At 38.5% G+C, this 21957-nt stretch overlaps 1 protein-coding gene across 2 annotated transcripts in view; it reads right to left on the bottom strand.

Moving 5' to 3' along the window:
* Positions 1-21957, bottom strand: part of USP7 (ubiquitin specific peptidase 7) — a 69896-nt gene that overhangs the window by 16328 nt on the left and 31611 nt on the right. For both annotated transcript variants that reach the window (XM_051792675.1, XM_051792612.1), the window contains exons 3-15: positions 17228-17426; positions 15663-15801; positions 14876-14964; positions 14062-14170; positions 9070-9200; positions 6283-6337; positions 5672-5752; positions 5490-5580; positions 4624-4706; positions 3541-3650; positions 2678-2834; positions 1656-1800; positions 1000-1130 (exon numbers count right to left, since the gene is read on the bottom strand). In XM_051792675.1, coding sequence (XP_051648635.1) covers positions 1000-1130; positions 1656-1800; positions 2678-2834; positions 3541-3650; positions 4624-4706; positions 5490-5580; positions 5672-5752; positions 6283-6337; positions 9070-9200; positions 14062-14170; positions 14876-14964; positions 15663-15801; positions 17228-17426 — 1520 coding nt within the window. The remainder of the gene's footprint in view (positions 1-999; positions 1131-1655; positions 1801-2677; positions 2835-3540; positions 3651-4623; positions 4707-5489; positions 5581-5671; positions 5753-6282; positions 6338-9069; positions 9201-14061; positions 14171-14875; positions 14965-15662; positions 15802-17227; positions 17427-21957) is intronic.

Raw genomic sequence — 21957 nt, 5'->3', positions numbered from 1 at the left:
CCAGTGCTAACACTATCTGTGTTTGCATGAAGACAATTTGCAAGCACACAGATTATAATTAAATTAAAAAATTGTGATTGATAGTCACATCAGCGCGAGTAATTAAAATATACTAATTCTTACAAATCCCGGACAATTAAAAACCAGTTGTGCTTAGATCCCAGTCTTGGAAACATGTGCTCTAACAATCCTGGCACTTAAAGGGAAAAGAAAAAAAAAGCTACATAATTATTTTCTAGTGTAAGGCAAGGAGGCTGCCTAAACCTTCTCCTGTATTTCCCAGAGCCCTCCTGCACTCTTTGTTAACAGAAACACAAACGCTGCCAGTCTCCCCACAGGAAACAGCTCCAGTGCAAATGCAGTGCAGAACGAGCCAAACTTCACCAGTGTCTCTACTTATGAACACCAGAAAGAAGATGCAAAGAAACATGGAGGCAAATGGGTTCTATTCTCCTGTGCCAGATGGGCTCTGGAAAGAGCCATAAACGGGGTTCCTTAAGGCAATTCATAACGATCTAGTCCATCTGGCTTTTCCAAAAAGATAATTGCAAATATAAGCACTCTCTCCTTCTGCTTCTACTTGATGAGCTCAGTTTGGCAGAAGTCCAGGCTTGCAGCCTATGGCTAGATACATTCTAATTTTAGAAAATAATTCCTGAAGGAGATAAAAGTGCAGTGGCAGGGCAGCCATTTGAAATAACCTGGTCCTTTTCCTTTCACCTGAACTTCCTATTTTTACTGACAAGCACATATATCCTACAGAAAACAAAAATGTCTATAACAGACAGTACTGTGTGATTCATTAGGATTCTTTGCATATGTAAATATACTTACAAGCACTAAAATAATAATTTCACTTCAAACACTACTTCAGAGTACAAATTAAAAAAAAAAAAGTTAAAAGAAAAGGAAAGAAAAATCAAGGTTTGTCTCAGATGGCTCAACATTCTGAATTTTCATGGTAAGGCAGTTGCAACTTAATCTGTTTCAAAAGCTGACCTGCACTTGCATATAGAGGTGAGCTTCCTGCCTCTCCTTCCTCTTCTGAGCTTCTATCCTTTTCTCCTCTTGTAGCCTTTCTACAAGTTGTTGAGGAATATCATGGTCGGTGACAGGCTGCAAAACTTCACCTACAAATCAGATTTTATTATGTCATTTCAAGATTTACATCAAACAGCACTTTTTTTTCATGCACATTCAACTTTGACTTGAAGTCAAAAGCAGCTTTCTTCATCGTGTAATTAAAAACATGGCTTGAAATCATCATACTTTGGCAAAAGCAGCTTTTTCTATCCCAAGCCAAAACGCACTACTTCCATGAAATATGTATCACAGACTTCTGAATTAAACATTCAGAATTAAAAAAAATATTTACTACTGCTCCACTTTTTAGCACACATATATCTACATATTTATAATCAATGACTGAAGTTAGGTCAGTAAGTTTTCCAACCTGTAAAAAAACCCAACGTCTGAAGCACTTTGCAGACGCCCAAGTCCTGCTTTACTGTGCTAAAGGGCACCTCTAGATTAGAACACACTTTCCAAATGTGAGAGGAAGGCTGGCTGATCCCATGGGAATTTTCAGAGGTAAATTATAGCCCTAAATCCCTGGTTTTAAATGCACCTTTGAGCACAGCCCAGAGGACACCTACTGAGTTTGGACTCCCTGATGTAGACCAGCATGTAGGCGTTGGTGCAGTGCCGCACTGACAGGTCGTCGTCGTGACCCCCGTAGTTGTGCTCAATCGCTTCCTCCTTCGTGCATCTTGATACAACATCATCGTCAAATTTACACCACTAGAGAGAAAATTTTACATAAATATAATTTTACACATAAAATCGTGTTCTTGAATGATAAATTAATCCTATTTCTGGCACGGCTTCCACCTCTTTGAAGTAACTGAAATTACTCTTCAAGCAGCGTGACTTGTAAAAAAAGATCTAGTTCAGTGTAATTTGTGCTACCTGCTACTTCTGCTCAGCAAAAGGAATTCCAAAAATACCAAACCTTTGCTGAAGTATTTGAACATTTTACACTGAATTTCAGAAGCTTTTCTTCAGACTGTTATTCAAATATCAAGTATTTCTGTATGAAACAGAAAATTGACCTTATTTGTGTTAGAATAAAATAAAAAGCAGAGATGCACAAGACAGCTGGTAATTATTTGTATATTTAGAGAAATTTACATCAAATTTTAAATTCAAACAGTAAAGTCAATTAAGAACAAACGACAAATAGCAACGAATTAGTAAAATCTGACTTCTACTTTTACTGTGAATAGTCAGGTATACACAAAACCAGTCAACTCAAGGGAAGAGGTACTTGACCTATAAATGTCTGATCCAATCAAGTCACCTAAACCTGTAACAGTGGGACATGCAAACATGCTGAACTTCTGAGTCACAGAAACACTTGAAATGTTCATATTTGCTTCAGCAAAGTCAGCTTAAAAAAAAAATTGCTGGATAAAATCAGTTTGAAGTAGAACTTTAACACATACACACATTAATGAAGGGATTCCCTTAGTCAGATGTCTTTTGCTAGAACTGAAGTGTGTCAGCAGACTTTTCTTTTAGGGTGCAAAAATTCCAGAAGCTTTGCCTGTTATGAAAACTCCATGTACACATTTGCAACACACACACACTTGTGTTTAAGGTGCTTTTCAGTACTCACTTTGCCATCGCCCTTTGGATTCAAGTAAACAACATAATGTCCACCATGGTTATCTCCACTGTGGACCAGGACTGCGTGGAGGATGTAATTTGCAGGATCTTTAGGATCTGTTTTTTGCAAAAATTCATCTAGTGGCAACTGTTCAGGAAATTCAAACCTAGTTTTGAAAAGAATTAAGGGAATTGTATTTGTAGTTAAGACAGACAGATTATTAAGCACTACTATGGAGCATTGTATGCACTCCTAAAGCAAGTTGCAAAAATTGAACACATTACTGTTACAATGCTATTTCTCTCCAGGACATACTGCATACGGTGGCAGAATTTATACTGTTTTAATATGGAATAAAAATAATCTTTGCAAGCACCTCTGGAAAAGTATGCCCTCAGTAACAAGGGTAAGAGCATTTTAACTGAAATAAGGCTGGTTTGGATTCACTGTGTCAAGATAAAAGCTTTAAAATATGCTATTTTCTGACAAATACAGCTTTCCTAGTACAGCTACCACTGGACTGGAATATTATTTTGAAATGCCTTACAGCTGCTGCAGTCTCACCTTGGTGAGGCTGAAACCACTGCAATACAGATTTAGTTTACAACCAGCAATCTATGTCCTTTAGAAATTATCAGCCTCTATTAACAGTGAGGGGGCAAATGGCTCTCCCTCCATCTATGGGAACAGATGGAGGGAAAGCAGATAACTCCTCTTTCATCCTACTTACTCTTGTGGCAGCCTATCCACACACAAACAGGATTCTGGCAAATTATTTCTGGTAAAATACATTCACAGGTCCAAATTCTACAATTAAAAAAATTACCAACCAACCCCAAAACCCCACAAACTAAACCAACCAACCAACTTACCTATCATTTATCTTGATGTTTTGGTCAGTCTGAGGATCATACATAAACCTCATGAGCTGTAGGTGTAATACTGGGGGCAATGTTAGGAACTTCACACCTTTCTCTGCCTCCTAGACATTTTAAAGGAAATAGAGGGTTGAAATTGGAAGATTTTTAGCAACTCAAAATACTTGTTTGCTGCAGACACTCTTCCTATGGATTTTCATAGGCTTGATGACACAATGGGCACCAGCACCAAAGAATGGTTCAAAACTTGGGTGCAAGTAAACTACCTCAATGCTACACCAACCTTCTTATGAGCTACTACAAGAACACAAGAACTCAATTTAAATTTAGGCCATTCATACAAGCACACTTGGACACCTCACAGCATTAAGAGCAAGTCACGTGTATAAATAAAATTAAAAAGGGAATATGGAGGCAAACCCTCATTTTTGATCAATTAAAAATTTCATGTTCATTGTATCCTGCCAACAAGTACTGGCTACTGTGCTGTACTTTCCCAAGAACAGCAAAAGAATATATAAAACATTACTGACAAAATCTGGTGTATCAAAGCTGCAGAAATAAGCTTTAGTAAAACAACATTAATTATAAAGAAACTTCAGCTTCCTCCAGTGGGTGCAGCAAAGTGCAACTGAAAAGCTCAGAAACATGTGCATACACATAAATGTTTAACATTCCAGGGTTCATTTGGTGTTCTTCCTGATGATACAAATATCAAGTCTCTAAAGTTACTTCTGGAGCTACCATGCTTTTTTACTTGACACATGAAGAACAGGCTACTCAGAGGAAGAACTTTTCAGTCTTGAGATTGGTAGAAAAGTGAAACATTCCAGTAACTGAATGACTTGGTCCTCTAAAACTCACTGCTAATTAGATTGCTATAAAATCTGTGCTCCATTTTCAGAAACACAACAAAAACTAAGAAGAGCTATGCAAAGCTTGTCTAAGAAGAAACATTACCAAAATCAGTTGATACAATCTAGAATGGGTTTTGCAACATTGTTTTGCTAGTTATTTTCCTTCCCTATTTTATCAAGGATAAAGAAATAACATTTAAAAGCAGATTAAAAAAAATACCTGCAAGCCATGTTCTCCTGCATCATATTTGTTATCACCATCCAACTGTTCCACTGCAACGTAGTCAATGAAGGACTCAAAAACTAAATGAAAAAAGATCAGGGAATTGCACAGAAGGAGGAGGAAAAAAGTAAGTTTACTCCAGCCTGCAATGTATTATCAAAAAACATACTAGGACATGAGAGTTTGTGTTTGAATATTTCTGTCTTTTAAAAGTTTTATATTGCTTAAGAGTGTCCAGAAATGTACCAAATTGTAGGAGTATACATAAGGGTATCAATAGATTTTAAAATCAGAGTCACAACTGTCTGACAAAACTCCTCACTTTGCAGCTGCTGAGCAGCAAGCAAGATGACTCTGTTTGCTGGACTCTTACACATCCCTTTTCATGCCTTGTACTCCAAGCACTCAGTAAAGAGATGATAAGGGACCACTGTCATGCTGTTCTGATGAGTTCATTCTTTTTATTTGCTTATTACTATGGTCAGGTCTAAATAAGAATCTATTTCCTTCGAGTTCATCTTTATATATAAATTATTACCCACTGTGACAACACCACTGTTGTCACCATGGCACAGTATGCAGTTTTATGACATCAGGAAAATTCCTGAAGTTCGTGGACTTTTTTGAAAAGATACCACTGAGAGAATTAGGGAGGAAGGAGCAGGGAAGGGAAATGGGATAAGGTAAAAGAAAAAAAGGTAACGCGGGTAAAATAATGTTCTGCAGAAAATATTTTCAATGAGGTGTCTTAAAGCAAGGACTTTCAAATTGCTGTGCACCAACAAAACCATTTGAAATCATAAGGCACTGAAGTCCAACATGTTGAAGTATTTAACTGGTGCATATCACAGTGTATCACTTACTATTTTTCTTTCCCTTTATACTTAGCTGGATGTCATAATAATCTTCTATTCGTTCAGATCGATAGTCTACGTGCTTGCATTGGATATAAGACTGTAAACAAAACCAAAACACCAAAGAATTTCAATGTGTGCAAGTAACAGAGTAAATGTAATTATCTTTTTAAGAAGTATTAAATACATACCACCATCTTCCCTCTGAACAATTTAGGAATAGTGCCTTCTACACACGTGCCTTTCATTTTATTTTCCACATTATCGAGCAGCTGAAAGAAAAATTAGTTTTTACATAAGATGATCTTGCAGTTTTTTTATTTATTCATCACATACAGATGACTACTTCACTGAATAGACTCTACATCACTTATATAAAAATGAAATGTTAGTCTGTACTGGCATCTCCTTTCTAGTCCTTTAAATCCTCCTTTTCCCCCTAAAAATTCCACTGAGGACTACCCAAGCTACATTCCTTTGAGTCTGGAAAACCCCACAGATGTAACAATGTATTTGTGGCTTCAAAACTGCATTTCTCTCCACGGCTATAAAAGCACCACCAGCACATGTTCCAGTTACTTTCAAGCTTTCCTATTCTTTACAAATTCCTCACCCAGAAAAGGCCATAAGCAAACCCATTCTTAAAGAGAAATAAACCAAGGCAAAACCTCTGCCTTTGAAACCTAATTTAAATTAATCAAGGCCACCATTACTCAGATTGTTAGTAAATTTTATTATACATGCACAGTATCGAGACACAACATTATGCATCACAGATCAGCAAGAAATAGTGTCAACATACCACTCGACATAATTCCTGGACATCATGTTGCATGAAGCTGTCTAAAGTTTCCCACCTTTGTAAGGCAAATAAACACAACATTACTAAGTGGGAAGAAAACAATACAGCTCAAAAGACATTTTTGTGATTTCTCTGCAGATCAAGAATGTAACACACAGCAAGATGTAAAGACTGAGACTTGGTACTGGCTGAAGCACAGGATCTTTGGTTCTGTGGGATTTCCTCAGCAGGAGGAAGGGGCAGTGAACTTGTGAGACGTTCTGGCAGCCGTTCTGTGCCCACCTGCCTTCTCCTCTGTGGCACTGGGGACAGGGAGGGCAGACAGAGCCAGCTGGAGAGGCAGGGGAATTCACCCAGTCTACAACCTGGCCTCAGTTCATGCCAAAAAAAACTCTTGAAGAAAAAACCTGGGAGCAAATTCAATGCTGTCAGAATAGCTTGCAGAGCGTGTTTCTAGCTGCCTCTCTTCTGAGGGCCCTTCAGGTGCAGTCAAGTAGCGTTCTGGGATTATTTCAGCACATGAAAGGAAGCAAATGGATTTACAGGAAAGACTGGCTCCTTTGTGCTCATCTAAACAGTTAATCCTGGGCACACAGTAACTCCAAGGAGGCCTTCAGCTTTCTGAACTGCCCATGTGCAAACACACCCGTGTGAAAGCAGGGGTGAGAGCAGCAGTCTCTAAAAGCCTCAGAGCCAAGGGGCACAGTGCAACAAAGGGACCCAGCACTACTGCCTTCAACGAAACAAGAAACATGAAATGTTTCTAGTTCCAGCATGAAATACTTTTTTCCTGTGAGCTCTTCAATCCAAGAACGCTTTCTAAGTCTCTGACAACTCTTCTTGCAGCAGTCCCCACTCCCAACCATATGAAATAAGCCCTGCTGACTAAAGGCTCCAGCTTCACCCTGATGTTCTGCCTCAACCCTGGAAGTCACCAGCACAGGGGTGATCAGGAGCACCACTGACTTTATCTTCCCTCCCACCCTCCTCTCTGTGACTCACCCCCACTGTCACACGGCAGCACACTCATCTCAAAATTGTGCCAACAACTGTGTGGGGGTCCACAGTTTAAAAAGCTGAATGAAGTGACCTGTTAGATAATTAAAAATGAAAAATAATGTCCTGACTCCCTAGGCTTGAAACACTAACCAGTTTAAAGGACAAAACAAAAAGAAGGTCACATACTAAAATTAGGATTAAAAGGGCTCCTTCAGACATGCCATCAGTTTCTACTGAAAGAAGCCAAAATCAGTTAGAAACTCACAACACCCACTAAAAAGTAATACTCTAAACAGCACCCAGGTAGGGCTCACAAGGTCAGACACCCCTCCCTGATTCCACGGTGAGGGAAGGGGGAAACCCAGATCTTGAAACACATTCAAAAATTCCTTCCCAAAAATGAAAGCAGGCATGAACACATTTTTAAAACCTCGTTCTCAGATACAAAATTAAGCATCTGAAACACCCTCGGGAAAGGTGTCTCTTCATGCTACTAAAGATAACAAAGCTGGGATCTTAATTCAAGATGAAATATTTACACTTTCACCAAGTCCTTTCCATGTAACAGGACAGGAGGAGCACTGATAAACTAAATATACAGTGTGCTAGCAGGAAGAGAGTATGGTCAGATAAACACAAAACACTGAGGCTACTGATTTCATTTTAAACTTCCCCCAAAAGGTGAAAAGTAGAGGCTGCAAAGACACAGGTTTTATTAGGACAGAGCACCACTACAAGGGTTAGCAGCAGATGCAGGATGAACACTCGGGCAGTTGTGTGGATACAAACTTCCTCATGTGTTTTTAAATAAAAAAGTGCTTTGTCAATATTACTACAGGACTAGTCTACTGATACAGTGAAATAAAGTAATGTACAATACAGTATTTTAGAACAGATTTTAATCAAATCCTACTCCACGCTTACAGAACATGCAAAGAGAAGGCTTGTAAAGGTTATGCTAGTCATAATCTTTCTGTCCTAACTTGTGCTCAACTAAAACATCACACTTGTAAAACACACAAAACCCCCACCCTTAATGTAGCTGTATTGTATAATCCTATGTCTAGATACTCCAGATTTACAATTACACCCTCTAACACCATCTCACAAAAAATACGACCAGACTGGAAAAAAATACCAGGCAGTCAAGTGGATACTGGGCAAAAAAGAAAATAAGAAGCAAGCCCTTTTGTGGATGTTCTCTGGGGGAAAAGAGGGTGCTAGAATGAGGAAATGCAAATAATTACTCTCTGTGTGCTCCAACACCTTTACTTCATGCAGCTGATACTCCTGTTAAGCTTTGAATCACCAAACAGAACACAGCATTACACGGTTCTAAATCATGTTACAGCAGCCCTCAGTGCAGAACTCACCTGGAAATGAAAATTACTGCTATTCCCTACATTTAAAACAGAATTAATTTTTTAAAAGACATTAAGAATACATCAACTGCAATATTTCAATAACTATTTTGCTCTGAATTTTACTTAAGTCAAATGCATTACATAATTTTCAGGTAACAGGTAAATGATAACCCTGCTACTAACAGCTGTGTTTGTGTACCATTCCCCTTTCCAAAAAATCTGACTTTTGGATCAGTTGTCTTTAGTACTGACTATAAATAAAAACCTATGCAAGTAAACTACGAAAAGTTAATGATTAACACTGTTATATTAAGACTTCTCAGTGCCTCTCTAAAAATAACCCAATTTAAGTAGAACCTTTTTAAAGAAAAGCTTTATAAAGCCTGTAAAAATCCAATAAATAGCCACGATTTCTGAAACTTACCCAAACGATTTTGTTAACTTTTTAGTTCCAACTGGTTTGTCACTATGTTGCAGCTCATAAAACACTCTTTGCAATGCTAAAGGAACACTTTTGGATGAATCATCTCCTTCTGTGGGCATCATGTACACAGCCTGAAAAAGCATTTAGTTCAATTAGTATCTAAGGAAAAGTTTATTGCTCATATTGTTTAATGCATTCTTTCCTCTTCAGTGACTTCCTTCACAGAACTCAATTTAATCATCACTTCAAAACAGTCTGAAAAAAATCTTGTGCTGTAGTGTAAAAACGTTAATTGTCTGGAATGACTTTAGAGCACAGTGGTTAGAAAGATGTGAACAACAGATTCCATTCATGGTTATTTTATCTAAATAGTTCCCTTATTCCACCCTAGAACAGTAAATGCACTAAAGCATTTAACACCTTCAAACAAGTTATCACGCCTGGTTTATCCATGCAATCGTCACAGTAGGAACAGATATACTGGTCAACACTGCAGGCTTTTGAAAATAACTTGTTTTGTGAAAAAGCAACCACATGAAACCATAAAGGGCAACAAGTGAATGAAAACAGAAATGGTCCACATGGGGAAAGATGTTAGAGGAAGCTTTGAGATTTCCTGATACATTCATTCATTCCTACTTAATGTCATCACTGTCCAGCAAATAAACATCTTAACAATTCAATTATAATTGATTATAATGATCTGGGAAGGATTGAGAACAAAGAAATTACACAAACAGACCAAACAAGGATTAGGAGAGTTCAGTAGGCACTGAAATGAGATTTACTTTTTTAAAAGTGTACATCAATATATGTAGGGAAAACGAAGGGCAAACAAAAGGTATTTACAGGGAGATGTTCATTTAAGAAGCAGAGACATAAAAAGAAAACAGACAACCCTGGAAGGAGATTAGGTAACAACAAATGAAACTAAAAGGACTCCAATATTAAGTAGCATATGAGAAAATAACCTGTTAAAACACAGAAAAACTGCCACCTGAACTTTTCCTTGTGAAACAAAAGGGAATGATCCCTTTCTGTGAGTGAAGTGCTGAACTGGATGTCAGTGGCTCTCCCTATGTTTGTGCCTTAGCCTGGATGCCAGAGGGGTGCAGCACCTCCAACTTATCCTGCTTTTATAAATTTTATAAATTGAAGAAAACTGCATCTTCAATTTTATAACCAGCAATGGGTTTTAACTCTCAAAACTCAACAATCCTTCAACTTTTCTAATGAGTTAAGACTGCTTTAAGACTTTATAGTGATCCACCCTGGAGGAGAACTCTGCGGGTTCTCAACTCTGCTCCTGCCCACAGAGGTGCCAAGTTCCAAGTTGGGTTGAGTTGCTCAGGATCAGATCCAGCTGAATTCTGAGCACCTCCAGCAATGGAGATCCCACAACCTCTCCACACATCCTACTGGAAGGCTGGACCATGCTGATTATGAAAATTTCCTTCCTACGGTCAGAACACTGAATTTCAGAACAATTCTAAGAAGTTAAACAAGCAAGTAATTTTCAATTGCTATACTTTTATCATCCAAATGCAGAGTTACAGTTCAACACGGTGATCTGGGCAAACTCCAAATATGAATAGCTAGAATTACACCTTTGATTTTACAAGTAAAACTAATTTCTTGCTTTGAAATATGAACATCAAAACAAGTCAGCATCTCACAGAGTTAACTTAAAACCCCTTCCTGCCCCCAGTTTATGAACCCTTTTATGAGTGGGTGTCACTGGCTAAAGGTAGAAGCAGAAGTTTGAATGGTCATCTTAAATCTTCCAATTCTCTATAATCAACCCCTATTAACTTTTTTAACATCTTATAAATGCTTTTTAAAAAATAAATATATATTACATGCTATGTTTAAACAATTGGAAACAAGGTACAAAAATCGAGTAATGAAAAATATAAATACAGTCAGCGGTGATACGTTTTAAATAAATAAATACTAAAATGCTAAACCTACAGTAGGCTAAAAGTTAAACCTGTGTTTGACTCTTCCATAAAAAATGTATAAATTGGAGTTCAGAATACCTTGATAATTAACCAAATCCTTTACATTTAGTTCTTGTTTGTTTTCCTCATATGCCATCTGGACAATTAATTCCTTTCCTATATCTCTCAAGTAATATTAAAATAGTCATTCACAATTTACTTATAATTCCTACATTCCAGCTGCCATTGAATAAAAACATCGGGTTTATTTCTTCTGAAATTCTACATGTGTCAATCCAAACCAGGCATTTAACTCAGCTTTCCTTGGTTCTCCATCCTGTTTGTGCATACAGGTGGTATTGAAGCTCATTTCTCTAAGTTTAGAGTGTTTCTCCACACTAAAACAAGCCACTTTTCAAATATGATCCTCTACAAACCTTTTTATGCCTCATACTCCCAAATTCTGAAAGCTTGACCTCAAGATCAAGAAGTGAGGCATTCTGATCCACTTAAAAAAGCAGAATCTCCTATTTAACATCTGAGAAGCTCCCCCAGGAAATGAACACAAAAGAGGAATAGGGACATGCATAGGCAGGGGTTATAAGCAACAGACAGATATGAGAAAAATTTTAGATATTTACATAGTGAAAGGATGCTACAGATAACCTTGAACACATTGCTTAAAGCCAAGAATTCCTTGAGGAAGGGAAGAAAATGCTGTGCATGAAATTCCAAGGTTAGGTGAAATATAGTGGAGAACCTGAGGAGAGCCAGATCAGGGAGAAATGCACTGGACCAAGATTTATAATTTTAGTGTAGTTATATGAACATCCTGCAATGTTCTCATGAATTGTAGGGAATTTTTCAGGGGAACCAGCAAAAAGTTTCAAAATGGACTGGAAGCAGCCACAACTACTGATGGGCTGGAGGCACTGATGACAGTTCTGGGACAACTCAAGATCAAACCTGCACCCATCTGGGAAGTTACTACTGCTCCTTGCCTACCTGGACTACAGTTAAGCACATATTTATTGGTCACAGACAAAGATATGCTCAGAAGAGAGAGTTCCTTGGCTTTATTCTCTACCTCTGAAGCTGCTTGGTAGCTTAAAAGGGAGGTCTCACTTCAAATACCCAAGAACCTCCCATCTGTTGTCTGGAGGTAGAGCAAAGAAGAAAGGACCTCTCCATCAATCCTCCCCCACACTTCCCCAGGGTCTGCCTTTCCATAGGTACCTGTTTGCCTTTGCTATTGTTCTTTGCTTCCCCAGCTCTGCTCCTGACAGCAGCTTCTCTGGGAACAAAGCTCTAAATAACAGCAATAGAAGTCCTTATCTCTTCTGAGTAAGAAGGATTCACAGAAATTATGGATATGGTGAGAAGCAAACTGAGGATGTTACATGTTTTATTTTACTCGGTTTTTAGAGGAACGAGTTTGCTCAAAGTGAAAACAAAAGTGTTGTGAAAAGTACTTTTTTCAGACAAGACAACTACTGATTCTTCCTGACCTGTACCAGTGGCATTCCAGCTGATGTTCAGGACCATTTCCATAAAGGAAGCTGCAGCTACCAGCTAGTAAATCAAGTTTTCTCATATGGCTACTATCCAGATATTAACACTTCTTAAAAGCTGCTATTTATTTTGGGGCTGGGGGAGAAGAGCAGGGTAATGCTTGAAAAGGTTAGTTAGTTGAAACAAATCTCTATCACAAAAAGCATTTCTTCTCCACAGAACAAGATCACTTCATATTGATTTACTGACTACAAGAGAGTCTTGAAACAAACTGCTCAATTGGATTAGATGGAGTCATTACAAAAATACTTTTTTCTCTGAATAGCAAAGTGAAGTTGTCCAAAAACATAAAATGCACAAACATTATGAATTATGAGCTGAGCAAAAAGAACAGGAATTATAATGAATGAAAAGCCGAACGAGTGAATTACACCTCCTGCAAAAAAGAAATAGGTGCATCATGTAAAACAAATCAGGTATTTATTTCTTGTCCATGGCATTGGTAAGATCTCAGCTACAGTCTAATGGAGTTTGATGTGCTTTTTCAAAGTAAAGAGCACATTGCAAAAGAGAAAAAAAGAAATGCCAACTGGGACACTTACAGGTCACAGTGATATAAGTAATAAGATGGTGGGAAACTGAAGACAATGGAAAACAAGTACATTAAAAAGGGAAAAGAAAGTTTAATTGAAAGGTAACAACTACTCTACACAAGAGAAAGCCTAAGCAGAACAGTTCATTTTCACTAAGAGACATACAGTAAATGCAGAAATGGGCAGACAATGAATTAAGATCAATAGGACATTCTACTAAACTAAATAGTGCTGAGTTACTTTTTTTACCAAGTATATCCCCTCTTCTAGATAACCATCTCCAATATCAAGTCATCACTTCTGTTTTTAATCCCATTAAGGGTATTGCCCTGTTTTAAAGTGACATATTATCTAGCATATTTTATCCTCGGTTTGGATATTTATTACAACAATATTTAAAGAAGATTTTTCTTGCAAAGAAATGATATCTACAGTAAATAAAAAATATCAATACAGCAAACATAAAATTAAGTTGTTTAAACTACTGAAACTACAATGCTTCCCATCACTACAAAGAGCTAACCACGATAAGAGAAAATTCAGCTGTATAACATAAATTACAAGACAGAACAAATGTCGTGCATGTACATCTTTTTACTTTGTTTATGGGTTCAGAAGCCATAACTGACTTCGCTATTTTAACTCTTTCAAAAAATGGAAATTACTTCCAACTTTCATCTGCAAGATGTAGTCATCCCCTTTGCCTCCCCCCAGCAATTCCTCCCAACATTAACATGCAATGCAGTCAAAGAAACACCCCGAGCTCAGGTCTTCAGCAGAAGACAAAAGCTTATGTTCCACAAACTACTCAGCCTCCAGCAAGATGTGCATCACCATGTAAGTCCAGCTCTTCTAAGAGGATAAAGGAACACATTGCTCTGTTCTAAAACACTTATAACATTGGCTATTTCAATTAGCAAACTCGTGTTCTTTCACAGGTTACTTACCTTTCGTAGCTGATTTGTGAAAAATAAAGTCTGTAACAAACTGTTCATGTAACAAGTTGCTCCCTGGTTCTTTAAGCCAACATATCCTGTGTGCTTCTTTGAATCCCACCTGGGAAACAGTTGGTGGTTAAAAACAAGACAGTTCTATATTAACTATAATAAAGGGCATTTGTTCTAAGCTAGTGCTGCTGGCAGATCTCAGCTACTCTTCACTGTTACTGAAGGTTCAAATAAACTACACTTCACTACTGACTGCCAGTAAAAACAGTCTTTGCAATTAAATGCTTTGTGATTTTGTTAGCTTTTCTTTTTAAATATGTCCTATATGGAAGAAAAACTATGTACTATGCAAGTGTACTGGAACCCAGAGCTGTACTTTTAAGGGCAAGTCTCCACTTCAGTACAACCACTTTGATCACAAGTGCCACGAAGTAGAACAACTCAGATGGAGAAGTTTTACAGCAACTGTAAACCAAGGCAAGTTGGACAGCAAAGCCACTTCACTGTATCAGCTCCAAGATCACAAATGCTGAGGCCAGAACAGCAGAGGTGTTAAACCAGAGATCGACTCTGGATGGAAGTTGAGGTTCCATAACATTATGCTGACTCACACAAACAAATTTAAGCTATACAAAAATCTCCATGTGACTATAAAAATATTGCTGTGTGAATTCATCAATTAGAAGTGACAAAGTGAGAATGGCTGATGAGAGCTGCAAATGGCAGTAACACAAAATACTTGAACAATCTCAAGTAACATAAAAATACTAGAATTAAGAATTTTACTTATTTGTTTTTAATTAAAGATACTTACGCCACTCCATGTGGAGCATCTGCTTGAACATAGACTTCAAAAGTAACTTTGTCCTCTTCTATAAAGCCTTTTTCAGGATCAGTAACTTCCTGTAAAACAGGAATGACACAGGAACATGAAAAGTGCAGCTTGCAACATGACTGTAGTGAAGCATCCAGTTAGAGATCACTTTCTAGTTTCCAAGACTGAGCTATCAGTAATAATAAATTAAAGAAGAAAAACTGAAGAAAACATCAAAGTAGCTGTTTTTCAGCTTAATATATTTTAATCCTTTTTTAGTGTCTCAATACAGGAAACTTGTTCCCACCTTTTAAGATTTTGCAGTAATTTTCAGTTTTCAGTGGTACAAGAGTTGGTAATCAAATGTTCTGCTTCTTCTGGATAATACTCCAGAACCTTTGCAAATGCTTAAAAAGCTGTCACAATTCAAGATAAACCTTAGTGGTATGACTAGGGCATTAAATATCCATACACGTATACAGAGAACATGTGGAAATGCAAACAAATTTATGTTGCTTCAGAATGCCACTGACTATCACATAGTGGAAACAAACACAGATATGCAGAAAACAGTGAGGGAGTATTTAAATTACAACATAAGTAAAAGCACTCTACAAAAATTTAGTACAGGAATTTTTAAAAAATTGAAAAGTAATCCACAGCAGTGATAGAAAAAATATCAGCCTTAGAAAAAAACCCCTTTTTTAATTGGCATCTCAGTATGTAGGAGTACAAGTACAAAACTGCTCCTATCTAGCAATAGATTAGTACATGTCCAATTACTTACACTCCAGGCCATGAAGTTGGAAAAGCCCCAGTCATTCTCCTTATGAAAGAACAAGTGACTAATACGACGACTGAATGATTTTTCATCATCCTTGTAGTTTATTATCTTGAGAACTGCTTGTGCATGACAGGACCATGACCTATAAATACAGAAGAAACACTTGAAACTCATTCAAACCCAAGCTTATTATAGTTATTAGCATAATTTTTTTGTTAGGGATTTTTGGTACATCACTTTCGCACACGGCAATTTTTTTTTCCTTTTTAGATGTTAAGACTTGGTTAATTGCTATTGAGGGCATGAACCTCTGGGGCTTTCTGAAGCCACATTATGAATGTGAACTCGGAATGGAAATTTTTCTTAGGGCAACAGCATTGTTAATAAAGTACTGTCAGGCAATTGCAGGTAAGAGAGGCTGAAGAGCTGAGTGCTCTCAGAGGTGAGCTACTTCTGATCTGCTTTAACACAGATGGATGAGCCAACTCCAAGTGCTCCTGGTGTCTACAGAGTGTGGTATCTCTGCCTCTGGCTAAGGAAAGGAGGGGGTCGTTCTACCCTCCTTCCACAAGATAAACTCCCCAACACCAATTGTCTCAGCAGCACTTCTTTATGACCATTCCTGTTCAAAATCACCCTACCTGTGCAAGACAATCAGTCTGAATGTCAGCTCAGACAAGGTCTTGTCACTGCCTCATGCAGTGGCATTACTGCTTGCTTAGCTCCACCAGCTGCACCTTGGTTGGTACTTTTACAGATCACATTATCCTTTTTCTGTGACTACTTGCAAATGAATCACTTCTCCTGCGACTTGTTAATACACTTCCAACTTTTTTCTTTACGTCCTGCACTAACCACTCACCTTCTAAATGACAAAACTGATGAAAAAGAGCAACCTGTTATTCAGATTGAACAACAAGCTTTGTGAGATCTGGTGCAAGAATGGAGTTACCCTGCTGGAAAGGACACCTGTGGGGTCTGCACTCAGGCAGGAGAAGCTGCAGGAATGCCCTAGAAATTTGTAGTTACCTTTTAAAATTTTTGTATTACTCACAAAAGTGTTCAAAGATAACCAATTTTGATTTGCATGCAGGACTCCAATAACACACATGTGTTCACATCTCTCTTGATGAGGGATGAACTCCACTTTCCTCCCCTGCTGTGCCTCCAGTGGTAGCAGTTACCTGCTCACACACTTCACAGGGCAGGATTTATAGGCAAGGTCAGAGGAGCTCCAGTACCACTTCCATTTGAAACAAACTCAGAACATTTCCTATGCCAACAAAACTGTCAGTCAAGGACTTCCCCCCAGCAGTTAAACAGAAATGTATCTAAATTCTACCACAAACTTCTAATTACACAAGGTACTTTCAGCTCATCCTAAAGAGGGGATTACTCTTAGGCTTTGAGATTTAGAAAGGTGAGGAGGAAAGGGGACTCACACCCTTGCAGGAATTCTTTCCTGTTGCAGAAAGCTAGGTGAAATATTTTTTGTGCATGTCTGTATTTCTTGCAACAGATTAACCAGCGTCAAGCGAGGACTTGTGCAGTAATGAAAAGGGTCTTACGTGGAATCGGATTCAGCATTGCATTGAAGGAAGAATCCTACACTTTTTTGGTGTGGTCTGTCCGGGTAGAGTCGTGGCATAACCATGATTTTCCATGGCAAATTCCGTACAAAGCAGGGAGGACTGAGAACTGACTCGCTCAATCTGTTGAAGCGTTCGACTGTAAACTGAAATGTTGCTTCCGATCGCCAACTTGTATCTGTAACATATATACAAAATTATTGGGAAAAAATGATGTTTTCACTTTAAAATGCCTTTTTCAAAAATCATGTAATGCGAGCATGTTTCATGTAGCAGGATATTGGAAGCAACAAAAACATCCCCATCCCAGAGAGACACTGGACTACTTTATTACTTAAGTTTCAATTTTTTCATTTTGAAAAACGCTGTGACACAATTCAGGCAAACAGAGCCCTGAAAGATGCATTCCTTTTGTACACTCTTTCCTTAAATACTTCTTCAGCACTAGAATTTGTTACCACTCAAGTTTCTTCTAAAGCAGCGGGTGCAGCAAGACAGAGACATCAAATGCTTTACAACTAAATCACAGCCCACTCTTAACTCTTCTTGAGTAGCATCTCCACAGCACAGTTTAAGTCAGCTCCCTGCATGAATCCACATGCACAAAGGACTTTCACAATCTGTTCAAATGCCCTGTTGATACCAAGTCATCATTTAGTTGTTTTTGGCTTGCAACAGTGTATTTTCAAAATGATGACCCCCATAGGTTGGTTGTTGGATTTTTTTTTTCAAATCTCATACCAGTTTGCTGAAGAACAGCTCAAGAGTAGGGTCCTGTATTCTCTGTGGTATTCAAAGCCTTAGAGATTTTTAGCAGTCTAAAAGTTAAATAACACACTTTTTTTTTTTAAAAAAAGCTTATTTTGACACACACAATTAATTTCTCCTTCTTCCCACATAGCCAGTTCTTCATATACCACGATCTGTTGTGCTTCTGCTGTACACAGCTATAACTGGGTGCTGGAGGCTGTGACAGCTTCAGCAAGGCACAAGGCTGGGCTCTGCAAGGCTGGGCTCTCCTTATTGGGACAAGCCTCATACTGCACACAGGGAAGGAATAACTGCAACTTATCCCAACAGTTCTGCAGTGCAAGGATGCACTAGACACTCCTTTTCCATGGCTCCAGCCTGACGCTGGTGTGACATGGTTTGGTTTGTTACTGGGTGTGAGGAGCACAGAGGGCAGCAGGCAGCACCCCTGCTCACTGCTGTTCTCACACCACCCACGGGGATGCAGAACTGATGTCACTTGTGCAGTGACACCTGAAATCAAAAAGCACCGAGGTACAATGACACCAGCCAGAAATCTGATCAGGAAATTGTGACAAGGCACACACTACACAACAGATGTGTTCTTTCTGTGCAAGGGTAGCAGCAGTTCACTCAGCACCAGAGACAGTGTTGAACCATTTTTAAATAAACAGGTGAGTCCTTGTTGATACCTTGCTTAAAAAATGAAACACTCTTCATTACAACATGCAACAGGGTAAAGATCATATATTTCAATACAGAAAATTAACAAGTTCTATCCACAACTGCCAGGGAACTTTGACAGATTTCGTTCTTCTCCCTTGCTAAACAGTTTTCAAGTAGTTGTCCTACTTCTGAACAGCCACCCCGTTGATCTAATTTGTGTATGATCTGACAGCCATAAGCACTCCCAACTGTCTCTTGACAGTACTACAGCCCAAACCAGCTTCCTCTCCCCTCCACACCTGCAACGACCTTGTTACCCTGCACTGTCAGCTTCCTCAGTGACACAAGAGCTCAAAGGATTCCTTTGTCCTTTTTCCCCTACATGTAAGTGCAGTTAACTGTTAAGTCTATCACTTAAAAACTGTTCTCTACCCATTTTCACTACTCACTGCCTGTTGACAGAGTAGAGAGCTGGATGCTTAGAACCAAAAGCCAGGCAAGCTGCAGCCAGAGGAGCTGTACACTCTAAAACTTGATCTGCAGGCAGGATAAAACAAATCTGTAACATGCTTAACAATTTAAAAATCAGCCTTCCATCACATGTCTCTCAAACCAGCTCAAGTCCTCCTCCCTACTCACAGTCAGATCAGTGCTTCTGGGCTCAGTCTAAGCCTCCAAACAACGAGCCAAGTTTGGTTTCTGCCTCCTTTGATGCAGCTTTCAGAGCACTTCAGCACAACGATGCAGCAGTGCTGCTACAGTGTCAGCTAAAAAACACAGCCCACGCAGCATCTGCAGATGCTTCAGAGAAAGTTTGCCTGTATTTCTTGATTTCTTTTCAGGAAAGCCTGTGCATGAGAAGAACACTCTTCTCTGTAAAATATTTGAGCAATCACTAGTAACTACTCCACAAAAACACAAGTCAACCCTGAAACAGAAGTTTCTTTAAAAATAACAACCTTCCTTTCTTTCCAGAAAGCCCATTTTTCTTAGCAAGTATAATCGATTAAAAGATGAATTATATTAAAAACTACGGTTTACACAGCAAATATGACAATTATTCTGAGCACATCAATAAATAAAACCCTTTTTCACCCTCACAAACATGTCCACCAGCTTCCAGTAAAAGACTGCAATTGGCAGGAGGATAATTTAGTAGTGACTGGCAAGTAAGACTTCTATAAATCCCTGAACTACAAATACAACACATGATGCTGAACACAAGGTAAACAGAACAGACTCAGCTGACAATGCTTGGAGAAGTTACATGCAACAGATTGTATCTGCTACATGGAAAAGATTTTTTCATTGATGAGATGAATGCCACAATCAGCACCTTGATACAACAAAGATCCTGCAAATCAGAGAGCCAAATACGGAATATGATCCATTTCAAGATGGAAGCACCTATTTAAATGTTTATACGTTTAGAAAAGCAGATTTCTTTATTCTATTAGTAAATTTTGCTACCTTTAAAGTGCACTGAGGTTATTAAAATATTCTGAACCTGAATTATTAATGAGGAAACTGGCTGAATATTCTATGAATATTTTAATAATGATCCAAATACCGGATGCAATACCAGCACATGGCTAATACTGATGCTTCTGAAAGCCTCCTAGCCTCTGCAATTCTTCACAGAAATGAGACTTTAGGAGGTAATTGCAAAGCTCTGAGTTTATGTTTAGTTTGGGACCTTCTGTTTGAACTTTAACTTCTAAGAGAATTTATTCTGTGTGCTGTTTTGAATACTGATGCACTTGCAAACAAAATTCGATCAGAACCTTGTTTTTAATATTTTTTACATTAGTTGCAGGAGTCGCTATGCCAGCTCACAAAGCCTGGTTCATTAAGGTATTCTCTGTACAAAGCACACTACATTCCTTCAGCTGGTTCTTTTTAATTGCTAAGACATCATACAGAGCAACAACAGGTACCAGTCACAGTGCTTGAGAGAACACAGCCTTATCTCAAAGTCCTGCTGGTGGTCCGTGCTGCCCCCATTCCCTGTGCCTCACAATGCCTGTGGCTGGTTCCCAAGCAAAGGGGATGAGAGCTGCACTTTTTTTTCCCCTAGTCTTATCAGTCGTTTCTTTATGTGCTAAGCTGGAATAACAAAAATCACCTCCAAATTTCTTGAACTCAGAAAATCATCAGAAAGCTGGTTTCTATGATCCAGCTGGAAGCATCAACCTTTCATCTTCCTGCTCACCTCTTTCGCAGGAACCATTAAATTCACTAATTTCACTCAAGAGGTATCTAAATTCTCTTTATGCATTCTGTATCAGCTCAGATTGATGCCCCTTGCTAGGAATAACAGCAAAGGGAAACTGCATATTTATCAGAGAAGCCCCTGTCTCTCATTTTTTCCTATCTTTTGAATCTCTGAGCTGTCCATTACACACACACATCATGCTGCAAACCAGGTTAGCAAGAGAGTAACTGCACTGGTGTGTAAATAATGCAACAGCAAGCAACTAATCTGAGTTACAGGACTTGGAAAAGAGGCATCATCCACTTACGTGATGCAAGTCTTTAGGAATGTTTTTGCAACTGTAACATTTTGCAACAGCACTACTTTCTATCTGTGTCAATGCTTCCAGCTGGATCACAGAAACCAGCAGAGTGGGCCAAAGCTCCTCACCAGGCTGAAATTCCATCAAGGCTTGAGAGGCTTTGATAAGCCTTTTGTCAACTACCTTCAGATACTTCTCCCTACCTTCATACCCAGTTCTGAGAGGAGTCAGTTGGCAGCTGACAGAAACTGCTTGATGGCAGTTTTTTGGTTAAAAAGTCCACACTATTCTGAATGAAGAGTTGTGTGTCAGCCTTGATATAGCCTGGGTTTCATCAGCTGTTCGTGCAGCCTAAGTTCCCTTTGCCTAATGTGTACACAGACCAACTAGTGGACAAATTCTTTTACTACCTGACCAGTGTGTTATGTACTGGCTATATCAAGAGCAAACACTGTCAGGCTTTCTATCTATAAACACCACTACTAAGAACATAAACTAAACAGAGCTGTTCTTGCCAGTCAGTGTTAACTCACATGATCTTCTCTATTCACCCTCCAAATACCATGGCCTGACAAAGACATTTAATATCTTCTACAGAAGTTTTTGATAAGAACAGAATTCCCTGTTTCACTCTCAGCTAGTTGCTCTGAGCAATAAATCAAAGCCCTCTGAATGAGATTAGGTAATCACACAAATAAAATGCATAGGCTAAAAGCAAACTTCATTTTTATTTTATTATGAGACTCTGATTATAGGAAACCTTATCTTTGCCAATGA

Source organism: Manacus candei, unplaced genomic scaffold (assembly GCF_025592945.1).
Source record: "Manacus candei isolate 608988 ecotype Guabito, Panama unplaced genomic scaffold, ASM2559294v1 h1tg000002l, whole genome shotgun sequence".
Lineage (NCBI taxonomy): Eukaryota > Metazoa > Chordata > Aves > Passeriformes > Pipridae > Manacus > Manacus candei.
Note: the sequence above shows the minus strand (reverse complement) of the source record. Positions and strands in the feature narration are given on the sequence as shown.